Here is a 12,890-nt window from a genome sequence, read left to right as displayed (position 1 = left end):
ATTCCCAGCTGCATAGGTATGTTTGCATTTGTCACTGTCAACTGGTATTCAGTTTAAAATTAGCTATTATCCAGTTATGAAAGGGGCTGGTTCATAGATTGCAGGGATTAAGCCCAAAAAAATAAAATAAAATTTCACTTCAGACATGAATTACAAAATGCTGTGTTTAGAACATTACCAGAAGTGAACTGAAGTACATTTTCATCCTAAAGCTGTATCTGGTTATTTCAAATGCAAAAATAGATAAACGTACTGACTATAAGCTCTGGGGGAGGCGTCTACACACGTGCTTTATTACTTATTGGTGGCTACAGTTGGGCATCTTTTATCCTGGTCTAAAATTCTAAGAGATGCTTAGGATATAAAAGAATGCACCTTCATATCATGCTATTCACAATCTCAGAATGAATGTCTCAATGTGCTTTACAGCCAATCAAGCACTTCTGAAGTGTAGTCACTGCTGTAATTTAGGAATTTAGCAAGGTAATTAGTGACCAATAATCTGTTTTAATCATGTTAGTCAGGGATAAATTGTGTGGTTAATTATTTGCCTCAGGGTAAACCAATCTTGCAGGGTGGACTTCAATTAGGTGATAGGCTACTTGTTTGCAAACATGAAGGACTTATTCCTGTTTCAGGTGCAGGAAACTCCCTCTAATATTTTGTCATTTACCAATATGGCAGGCGGCACACTTTGTAATGGGGTACAAAACCCGCCCACTATATTGGAAACATAGGAGGCTGTTTAATGCAGAATTTCTTGGCCATTATTTTTATATCACTATTTTTTTGTTCTTTTAAACAGAGCTTTTCTCAGCTGCATGTCTTCAAGGCAGAAGACCTCAAGTTGCTCCAGCCTTTTCTCAACATGTCAACTCTGGTCCTGCATTCAGCCCAACAGCCCTTCACTGCTCTGCCTTGGGAGGCTTAAATGTTTCTCTCCAGAGTTCAGTGGCCAGATGTCTACATGGTCCTGAATTTGTGGCTTGAATACAGTACTCCACACTTGTAAACATGGCATACTCTGTTTGCACCAGATTGGTTCTGCCATCTATTTTGTCAAAAGAACCATTTGACCAATATTCATAGATGCATTATAATTGATTTAGATAAATTCTTAAAGCAGGTGAAATAATGATTATACTCTGGCTTTTCTTGTGGTGGCAAATAAAATTATTTTTTGTGGACATTTGAAAATTTGATGCACCACATTGTGCTTATAAACTGATAAATGGTGGTCTTGATTTACTGTAACTATCTGCTGCTGTCCAGACAGAGCATTGACATAGGCCTCCACAGGGTTTCCAGTTACTGAAGCAAGGTACTTCAATGTAGTCACCAAACATAACAAAGAAAGTGTGCTGCATCCTCTCCACCATAATCAGACTGCCCAGAGGCCATGGACTCTGTTGATCAATTCCTTTTAGGTCACTTACTTCTGTGGGCTTGGTTAGCTTATTTCCCCCACTATTCAAATAGTTTGATTATGCTATTAGAAAATGGCATCTAGAAAAACAATCATAATCTACCGCCATCAAAATTCAGTTCAGTGATTACTTAAGAAATTAGAGTGGAGGTTTTGTCTCAACAGAAGCAAGATTTACAATCATATAAATTTTCACATAGTTATTTTTCCAATAGGTAGTAACTACAACATCACAAAGAAAGATTGCTGCATACTCTCCACCACAGTCAGAATTCCCAAAGGGCATGAACTCATTAGTTACAGTAATGCCAGAGAGAGAAAAAACTTTAATTGCTGCTGGGCAATCTATCAGTGTCCCAAATGCAATTTTTTCACAATTATGTAACTAAAACATCAATTAATGTTTTGTGACAATGCATATATTGTCTTGAAACAATGTCTTAATCTGATGAATTTAACTTCCCTCTGGCTCTGTATTTGATCTTTTTCTCTCCTCCTCCTCTTTTCCTCCTCCTCATCTACGCACACGCACAATAAATTCTGCTCTAAAATGCACTGTTGCATAAGCTTTACACGCTGTCATTAAATTCTAGTGCCAAAAGGGCCCAATTTTTAAAAATATTTAGAAATCGTTTTTTGCGTTAAATTAATATGTTACTAAGGACAAGCAGAATGTACAATACAGTAAACTGCTGCAGTTCACAAAGCGGGCTAAGCAGACTTCAAGTGCATCTTTCTCCATATCACGACATCTTTACCTGATAAGCACAGTTCTCCTGGTGTACCATCTCAACGCATCATATGAAAGCTGCCACTGCTCACTGAAAGAATTAAGAGCTGTCGTACGGAGTTCAGATTTACAGCATCTGGGAGGACAAACGCTAACCCCTGCGAGGCACGAAGCTGGTATCAGACAAAAATGGATGCTTCTGCTGCAGCTGCAAACTGCGTAATGGCCCTGCCTTCGTCTGTGAGGAGCAGAGCCGATCGCAGAGATTCTCCTCGGGGAGCTAGCATCTATCTGGGACTGCGATGGGGGAGGGGAGAGTCAATCACCACAAACACAATCAGCCAATTATACCGTAGTCACACAGGGAAAGAGAGCTGTTTTGAGGCGGGTGTGACCTTTTGGTGGCTTATGAAAGGAGCTTGCTGATGTGGAAAAATTCTAGTGCCCATCAAATGGAAGACGACAAAAAGCAAATCAGTGGTACAATTGAGCAAATTTAGACCTCGGGCATAAATCCTGCACTTACAAATGTAACTGTAAAGTATCAGCAGCTAGCATTTATATTTAAATCCTTTTTCGTGACAGCTAGCAAAACATATATTTAAAATATTTGCTAGCATATTACAGAAATGATGGGGAAAGTCTGGTTTCTGAAACAGTAATTCATGGACTATTCAACACTGACCAATTTGGTAATATTTTAAAAAAAGAACAGGCTTAAATTTGTGGATTGATTTAAAATAATTACACTGAAATGTTGATGCGTAACTCAAAACTAAATGATGCAACAGCACAAAGGTGGCACGGTGGCAGAGCAGTTAGCACTGCTGCCTCACAGCGCCAGGAACTCGGGTTCAATTCCGACCTTGTGTGGGGTTTGCACTTTCTCCCTGTGTCAGCGAGGATTTTCTGAGCGCTCCGGTTTCTTCCCACAGTCCAAGGATGTGCAGGTAAGGTGGATTGGCCATGATAAACTGCCTCTTAGGGTTCTAAAGGTTAGGTTGGGTGATGGGATGTGAGGGGAGGCATAGGTAGAGTTATCCTTCTGGGGGTCTTAATGGGCCGAATGGTCACCTTCTGCACTGTAGGGGTTCTATGATTCTTTAGGGATTCTATGAAATGGACGATTACCTGCAAGATAAAATGATTCAGCTCCACGCAGTTTTATTACACAAGACAAATTTTGTAAATACATTTTATATAAAGTATCAAGATAGAGTAAGTTGTGATCAATATAATCATAGAATGATATGGCAGAGGAGAAGTCTCCCCAGCCTTTCAGCTGGCTGTTGGAAAGAGCTATCCAATTACTTTCACTTGCCTGCCCCTGCACATTTTTCCATTTCAATTGTTATTCAACTCCCTTTTGGAAGTCACTATTGAAACTACTTCAATCACCCTTTTGGGCAGTGCATCCCAGATCATGACTACTCACTGGGAAAGAATAATTGTCTTCATTCTGCCTTTGGATCTTTTCTTAATTACTTTAATGCGGAAGTGGACTTGAGACCTTTTAGGTACTGTGGGCCTCACTGAGTGCAGCATGGGCAGCACGGTAATACAGTGGGTTGCATTATTGCTTCACAGCTCCAGGTCCCAGGTTCGATTCCCAGCTTGGGACACTGTGTGTGTGGAGTCTGCACTTTCTCCCCGTGTCTGCATGGGTTTCCTCCGGGTGCTCTGGTTTCCTCCCACAAGTCCCAAAAGATGTACTGTTAGGTATTTGGACATTCTGAATTCTCCCTCCATGTACCTGAACAGGTACCAGAATGTGGCGACTAGGGGATTTTCACAGTAACTTCATTGCACTGTTAATGTAAGCCTACTTGTGACAATAAAGGTTATTATTATTAAACCTGGTGGCACAGCCTTCAATCACATCAGTGTTCCACTCTGTAACACACTCATTAAACATTACCACATTTAAAAATCTTCTCAAGACCAAGCTCTCGGTCACTCTTAATCTCTTCTTTCCTGACGAGCTGTCTTTCCCCTAGTACATTAATTTGTGAAGTGCTTTGGGCCATTTTTTTAAATTAAAAAGTTATTTTAAATCAATTTGTTGTCAGAACCATATTTTTTTTACAAAACATTTTTATTAAACATTTATGATTTTATAATAACAGAAAGTACAAAAACAAATGTAAACATAATTCAGTACATAGTAGCAGCCCCCCCCACCCGCAAGCCAGCAACCATACCCAGCCAACATGGCTGAGACACACAATTCTCCAGTCCCTCCATCTCCTTTCGCTGATCCCGCCTGAACTAAACTTAACTAACTCCCCTACCCCCCACCCCATTCCTTAACCACCCCCCTCCTATTGTATCTGCTAACATTTTCAGTTTTCCCCAAAGAAGTCGATTTCTGAACGAACCCTAACATTGATCCTCTGAGGGGGAACTAAACTTTCTCAAGCCTGAGGAACCCAGCCATGTCGTTGACCCATACCCCCGATTTCGGGGGCCCAGAGTCCCTCCAGGATAATAGGAACCGTCTCCGGGCTACCAAGGGGGCAAAGGCCAAAACCTCAGCCTCTCTCACCCCCTGGACTCCGGGGTCTTCTGACACTCCAGGAATCGCCACCTCTGGACTCGGTGCCATCCTTTTTTTTCTTTAAATACAGTGGACATGACATCAGTAAATCCTTGCCAGAGTCCCCTAAGCTTCGGACATGACCAAAACATGTGGACTTGATTTGCGGGCCCTCCTGCACACCTCACACACCTATCCTCTATCCCAAAAACCTGCTCATCCGGGTCACAGTCACGTGTTCACGGTGAACCACCATATCAGACTGAGCCTGGCAAATGATGAGGACGTGTTGACTCTACTCAGAGCATCCTCCCACAGGCCCGCCTCTAACTCCTTACCCAGCTCATCTTCGCTTTACCTCCCCTATCTGGGTTCCCGCCCACTCCACGAGCTCTTTATAAATTTTTGAGACCTTCCCCTCCCCCACTCCCGTTTTTGACACTACCTTGTCCTGTATCCCCTGTGGCGGTAGAAGCGGAAAAGTAGAAACCTGCACTTCCCTGAGCTAGCCCGCCCAGCTAGCCTGGTAGCCCCCACCCATGGTGCCAAGCATCCTAGCCCCACTGATCTCCTTCTTCCCCACTTGAAGATACATATGCACAACATCACAATCCCCAACAAACACTCCACCCACCATCCTCCATTAAAAACAAAGTTAACCCGGCATTCATAACTGAGCAACACAATACATACAGAACCCACAGAAAAAAGAAATTTAGCAGCAGCACAAGGACACAACTATTCGTCCCCAAGTTCAATGTCCTCCATCAACAGCCAAACCCCTGTCCTTAACAAAATTCATCGCCTCATCTGGTGATCCAAAATAAAGTTCCTGGCCCTCAGACGTGCTGGATAAAGCATGCTGAAGTTCATCCCCTTCTTAAAGAGGGCCGATTTCACCTTGTTGAAACACGCCCTTCTTTTGGCCCGTTCCGCACCCAAGTCTTGGTAAAAATGCAGCTCGATCCCTTTCCATATGCAGCTCCTTGTATGCCTGGCCCACCTCAAGATCTGTTCTTTGTCCAGGAACCGGTGAATTCGTACCACCATCACCCTCGGCGGCTCATTCCTCAGCAGCTTCCTCATAAGCTCTCCGAGCGCCCTGTCCACCTCCAAGGGCCGAGAAAACGCCCTTTAGCGTCTCTAACACACGTGCCAGATATGCACCTGCGTCTAATCCCTCACTGCCTGAGTGATTTGTTCTCCAAATCCTCCACTTTCTCTTGCAGCCTCTTCTGGTGGTCCTTCATCAGTCCCATCTCCACCTGCCATTGCGGCTAGCTGCTCCTCGTGCTCAGCCACCGCCCCTTCAGCCTTCTGGATTGCATGGCCCTGAGTTTCCAGTCTCTGTTCCGCACGGTCAATCCCAATCTGAATCTGATCCAGGTATTCCTTTCTTTGCTGAGCAAATTTCTCCTGGAGAAAGTCCACCATTTGCTCCATCGACCACTGGACCGGCAGCTTCGATCCCTGATCACCCGCCACATTCTCCTGTGCCGCAGACTCAGCTCGCGTCTCGACCAACGTTCTCTCCTTTTCAGACCACTTCTGGCCCACGGAGCTATACACTGGTGGGGGATCCTGCTCCTCTACTTCACTGGTCTCCTGTTTTGTCAATTAAATCCACCATAAAATCGGGAAAAAGGTCCACCACGAGCCGGAGCTCTCAATAAGCGACCACTCACTCCATGGTTGCTACCGGAAGTCGTCAGAACCATATTTTTGAACGAGATTTCTAATTCATTGTCAATCTATATGCCGACATATACTGAACTGAAATGGCAAACCAAATTCCCAAAATGAAAGATGGAACAACATTCTTATCTTCCATGCCATCCAAGCTCCTTAAAGCAATTTTAAATTTATTTTTTTATTTGAATGGGAAATGCGTATTAACTCCCCAAAACACAATCTGCTGCACAATGTAATTCTAAGAGCGACTTGCCAAAACTGGAAAATCCCCCAATTGCAAATATAGCATCACTGTTGAGTCATCTCAGTCTTAAATACAAAAGACAAATTACAGAGCTGGTATGAATATTTACTCAATCTAAATTGCTATGTTCAAAAATTAAATCCTAAATATTCTACACAGCAGGCCAGGACGTTTGTTCAAATTAAGGCATTGTGAATCCTTTCTTTTCCTTCTCTCCACCCGATTTTTAGTACTGCACAAAACAGTCATTTATTAGACAAAGCAGCATGGCAGCACAGCGTATTGGTGTCCTCTTTGTGTTTTGCAGTGGTTGGAAGTAAATATACCAGCAATTCTGCACAATACGTTATTACCAGGGGGACACTGAGCGAAAGCAAGGAGCTTCTCTCCAAGGAGACAAATTAAAATAAAGCAGGGAGCCAGAACAGTTCCGCATGAAAGGGCATTGCATAAGGGTTTAAGTGGTAAACACATTTGCATGGAAAGAGGATTGGTTAAAGAACAGTAAACAGAAAGTAGGAATAACGTGTAATTTTCAGTTTGCAGGTGGATTCCAACAGTGTGCAATACGGATCAGAGTTGGGGACTCAGCTATTAACAATCTATACATCTATACATCTATACTCTGATGGGGGGTCGGGAGATCAAGACACAATTTGAAAATAGCATCATCTGCACTAAGGACTTCGTACCAGCAAAGCTCCTCAGTGAAGAAAGTGGCACTAAGTGCAGCCTTATCGGGGAGTTCCCTGCTCAGGCCCTGAATCTATCCGAATGGGAACAGAGTCCTGTTCAAAACCGTGGAGTTTCTCAGCACCCTGAGCGCCGGGAAACACCCAGCTGAACGCGCTCGTTATGGGACTCTGTACCCAAGCAAGTAGATACACTCAGTGTGTTACACAACTTTGCCATTCAACATGGACTGCTCATGCACCCAGAAGATGTCTTGCCAGCAGAATTGGATGAGCTGGAGGAAGGTAATATGGAGCCTGATACCTCCTGGTGGAGGTGTGCAAGCCCAGCCTCCAGGTACAAGGACCATTCGAGATCATCCGGCATGTGCTGCTTTCAGACCCTGAGCTTGTAAAATGAATAACTGATATGTCAAAACCCTCCGTTCACCCTTCTCCCCTCGCCCCCCCCCCACCTCCCTCCCTCCCCTTTCAGAAGAGACAGAACTGTTGTGTTTATGTATAAAATATATTTTGAACTTTACAAGCTTCGACAAGTGTCTTAATGAAACATCAATATACAAAATTTAATGATGAGAACATAAGAACTAGGAGCAGGAGTAGGCCATCTGGCCCCTCGAGCCTGCTCCGCCATTCAATGAGATCATGGCTGATCTTTTGTGGACTCAACTCCACTTTCCGGCCCAAACACCATAACCCTTAATCCCTTTATTCTTCAAAACACTATCTATCTTTACCTTAAAAACATGTAATGAAGGAGCCTCAACTGCTTCACTGGGCAAGGAATTCCATAGATTCACAACCCTTTGGGAGAAGAAGTTCCTCCTAAACCGAGTCCTAAATCTACATCCCCTTATTTTGAGGCTATGTCCCCTAGTTCTGCTTTCACCCGCCAGTGGAAACAACCTGCCCGCATCTATCCTATCTATTCCCTTCATAATTTTAAATGTTTCTATAAGATCCCCCCTCATCCTTCTAAATTCCAACGAGTACAGTCCCAGTCTACTCAACCTCTCCTCATAATCCAACCCCTTCAGCTCTGGGATTAACCTAGTGAATCTCCTCTGCACACCCTCCAGTGCCAGTACGTCCTTTCTCAAGTAAGGAGACCAAAACTAAACACAATACTCCAGGTGTGGCCGCACTAACACCTTATACAATTGCAACATAACCTCCCAAGTCTTAAACTCCATCCCTCTAGCAATGAAGGACAAAATTCCATTTGCCTTCTTAATCACCTGTTGCACCTGTAAACCAACCTTCTGTGACTCATGCACTAGCACACCCAAGTCTCTCTGCACAGCGGCATGCTTTAATATTTTATCGTTTAAATAATAATCACGTTTGCTGTTATTCCTACCAAAATGGATAACCTCACATTTGTCAACATTGTATTCCATCTGCCAGACCCTAGCCCATTCACTTAACCTATCCAAATCCCTCTGCAGACTTCCAGCATCCTCTGCACTTTTCGCTTTATCACTCATCTTAGTGTCATCTGCAAACTTGGACACATTGTCCTTGGTCCCCAACTCCAAATCATCTATGTAAATTGTGAACAATTGTGGGCCCAACACGGATCCCTGAGGGACACCACTAGCTACTGATTGCCAACCAGGGAAACACCCATTTATCCCAACTCTTTGCTTTCTATTAATTAACCAATCCGCTATCCATGCTACTACTTTACCCTTAATGCCATGCATCTTTATCTTATGCAGCAACCTTTTGTGTGGCACCTTGTCAAAGGCTTTCTGGAAATCCAGATATACCACATCCATCGGCTCCCCGTTATCTACTGCACTGGTAATGGCCTCAAAAAATTCCACTAAATTAGTTAGGCATGACCTGCCCTTTATGAACCCATGCTGCGTCTGCCCAATGGGACAATGTCTATCCAGATGCCTCGCTATTTCTTCCTTGATGATAGATTCCAGCATCTTCCCTACTACCGAAGTTAAGCTCACTGGCCTATAATTTCCTGCTTTCTGCCTACCTCCTTTTTTAAACAGTGGTGTCACGTTTGCTCATTTCCAATCCACCGGGACCACCCCAGAGTCTAGTGAATTTCGGTAAATTATCACTAGTGCATCTGCAATTTCCCTAGCCATCTCTTTTAGCACTCTGGGATGCATTCCATCAGGGCCAGGAGACTTGTCTACCTTTAGCCCCATTAGCTTGCCCATCACTACCTCCTTAGTGATAACAATCCTCTCAAGGTCCTCACCTGTCATAGCCTCATTTCTATCATGATAGAATAAATGAACAAGATAATTGAAGTAAACAAGGCAGAAACAAAATAACATGGGGTAACACGGTGGCACACTGGTTGCACTGCTGCCTCACAACACCAGGGACCCGCGTTTAATTCGGACTCTAGGGTCACTGTGTGGTATTTTCACATTCTCTTTGTGTCTGTGTGGATGTCTTGGAACCATAGAATAGAACCAGAGAATTCCAGCAGTGCAAAAGGGGGTCATTCGGCACTTTGGGGTCTACACCAACCCTCTGAAAGAGCACCCTACCTAGGTTCAGTCCCCTGGAACCTAACCTGGACACTAAGCAGCAATTCAGCATGGCGCTACTAGGAATCACTACTGGTCTCCACAAACAGAGACCAGATGTGATCACTATGCCCGAGGGAGGGCTTGGAGGCCATTGAAGCCCCAGGTGGTCGAGGTTGTTGCAGTGCCTTGACACTGCCCTGGCACTGACAACCTGGCAGGGCCAAGGGGCAGGGCATATAGGGCAACCCATTGGTAGGGCCCCAATGTCGGGGTGGGGAGACTGGAGGAGACAGGTCATCACTGAGGTGGGGAAGTCTTTGCATCTCTGTGAAGTTGGGCATGCTGGCGCGTTTAGGCCCCATCTCTCCCAATGTTGGTGTCAAACATGTCCCCTCCAAAAAAAACGACAAAGTGTGGGAAGTTCATTGAGAAACCTTGGGCTGGATTCTCCGATTGCTGATGCCGAAATCGCATTTGGCGATTGGTCAGAGAATTTATTTTGACGGCGAAGTCAACTTTCGGGGACCTCGTCCAGCCACTTATTTCTTTGGGGAAATACACGCCAGCTTTCCGACTGAACATAACACTTTGCCATTTTTAGGGAAATCTCCGCCCTGTATGGCTTTATCAGGTAATACATGTGCAACGTTTACAAGATGCCTAATAAACTTCTATTAAGTGACATGGACGCAAATACTCACACAAGGAAGCATCAAACCATTCCTTCCCCACACAAATTGGATATTTGTTACAACATAGTAATGCAAGTGAAAAGCCAAAAGCCATAGCTTTAGCTAATGCTATGTGCAGCATCAAGAAGAACAAAGAGAAGATTCTGGTAGTTGGCCAAAATGCTACTTCTCTAAGTGCTTTGAAGATTACCCATACTAGGGCCAGCATGTTAGAAAATTTGGAACGATTATTGAGTAAGTTTATGATGTTCACAACCTCCATTTCTTCGATGAGTCTACTGAATCTACACACCAAGACAAAGGGCACGATTTGCCGGAACCGCGACTAACTGCTCCCGCAAGCAGGAAAACCAGTGGCACTAGGAGCAACCCCGACATTCCATGCTATGGCACTTGGATTTTATGTTGTTGAATTGGCTTTTCCGTGCCATTCCATGGCACATCAGGGTGAGAGGGGTGGGACCTAATTTCTGACAGGTCCTGTACCTCTGAGATGGGAGCACCTTTTTTAAAGATCTCAAAAAAAAGCTGAGGCTGCACCCCCCCCCCCCCCCCCCCCAGCCCCCCAAATTACTGGCAAGGTCCCCCCCATCAGAAATTCCCTTCAGCCCCTCCCAAGTACTCCGCCCTTCAGGCCCCGTCCTTTGGCAATGCCAGTCTGGCACCTTGCAATCCGAGAAGTGGCAAGGTGGTAAGTATCCTTCCAACATTTACTGCCAGGGTACCGAGCGGGTCCTTCATGGAAAGTGGGGGTAAGGGAAACTTGTGTTGAAGTGGAGGAGCTCAAGGCGGGACTTCTCCTGTGATGGGGCTGGTTCGACTTATTTCCCCATTTGCAGTCTTTAAACCGTCAGTATATAAAAATTATAGTTTTCTCAAAATAAGGCTGGTGTTCTCAATGGTACCCCTGAACATCTTTAAAAAGCCTGTCAGTACGCCAAATTTACAGGTCTGTGAGCTAAGGGGGTAAGTAATCCCTTTAAAGTGGTGGAAACCATTGAAGTGGTTTTCACAGATTTAATTTCATTGCCTTTTAAAGTATGGAAGTCTGTGGGTATGCCTTAGAAGGCAGAACACTTTTATCTGCATTGTTTACATTCAATTTCATGCCCCATTGCCTGCTAAAAACTTTTAAATTGACAATTCAAGGCAGTTTCAAAGGAGAGATTCAGATTGTTTATTTTTATAGTTCTGCAGGGATCTATTAACTCAGGGTAACAGGTGTTTTCCTAACCACAGTTTTTTTTAATGAGTCTGCTTCTTTGTTCTCAAGTGCTTCTGCAAAAGTGCAGCCCCAACATCTAGAAGGTGCACTGCAGCAACTCACCAAGGCTCCTTCAACAGTACCTTCCAAGCCTGTGAACAGCGCCATCTAAAAGACCAAGGGAATCACATACACGGGAACTCCACCACCTAGACTTTCCTCTCCAAGTCACTCACCATCCTAACTTGGAAATATACTACCGTTCCTTCATTGTCATTGGGTCAAAATCCTGGAACTCTCTCCCTAATAGCACTGTGGATTTTCCTGCACCTCATTATCTACAGCAGTTCAAGAAGGTGACTCACCACCAATTTCTCAAGGACAATTATGGATGGGCAACAGATGTTGACCGAGCTAGTGATGCCCACATCCTGTGTAAGAATAAAATAAACAAATATATGGAGCACCTTTCACCAACATGAGAAATGCATTCCTCCATTTTAACAGCAACTTGGGCTCGGATTCTCCATTCCGGAAGGGTACTTGGGAAAAGAACATTTTGGGATATTGGATCCACGATGCAACTGAGAGCCAACTGCTGCTCCCCCCACCCCACATCGCATGCAGGGCACCATCCCACCCAAATCGCTTGCAAGCAGCTCTCCCCCCCCCCCCCCCCCCCCCACCCCGTGAACCATCCATTCAGCTGCCCCTCAGCCCCCAGAACCTCCCTTCAGATCACCTCTCAGTTCTTCACCTCACTCCTTCCTTCGTCTTCCCCCCTCATTCCCCCACCTCACCCCCCAGGCCTCCCCCCCTCATTGCCCCTCTTCAGGCCCCATCCCTTGCAGTCTGAGGGGTGGCAAAATTGTAAGTACCCTTGCAACAACAGCCAAACAACAAAGAATAGCACCCCTGCGGGGGAGGGGGGGGGGGTGCTTGTATCTGGCTTGTAATTATCAGATACACTTGAGCTGCTATGTTGTAAAATACCATGGGCTGGATGCTCTGTTTTTGGGACTATGTCCCCATGCTTCGTAATAAACGGTGGTCTTTGGGCCACATATTCATAGCCCTTCAGGGGGCTGGCAGTGAGCCATTGTAAAACTAGCAGCTTTGGCTGCAGATACGTGCCCCCATGACTTCCGGGTCAGAGGCCGCGCATGC

General features: G+C 44.8%; 1 protein-coding gene across 6 annotated transcripts in view; it reads right to left on the bottom strand.

Moving 5' to 3' along the window:
* schip1 (schwannomin interacting protein 1) overlaps nt 1–12,890 on the bottom strand; it is a 1,017,794-nt gene that overhangs the window by 99,779 nt on the left and 905,125 nt on the right. The window contains exon 1 of one of the 6 annotated variants that reach the window (XM_038817216.1): nt 2,185–2,439. The exons of the other annotated variants lie outside the window; for them this stretch is intronic. Within the exon in view, the coding sequence (XP_038673144.1) occupies nt 2,185–2,214 (30 nt within the window). The 5' untranslated portion in view covers nt 2,215–2,439. Of the gene's footprint in view, nt 1–2,184; nt 2,440–12,890 lie in introns of those variants that run through there. 6 annotated transcript variants of the gene reach the window in all.

Source organism: Scyliorhinus canicula, chromosome 13 (assembly GCF_902713615.1).
Source record: "Scyliorhinus canicula chromosome 13, sScyCan1.1, whole genome shotgun sequence".
Classification (NCBI taxonomy): Eukaryota; Metazoa; Chordata; class Chondrichthyes; order Carcharhiniformes; family Scyliorhinidae; genus Scyliorhinus; species Scyliorhinus canicula.
Note: the sequence above shows the minus strand (reverse complement) of the source record. Positions and strands in the feature narration are given on the sequence as shown.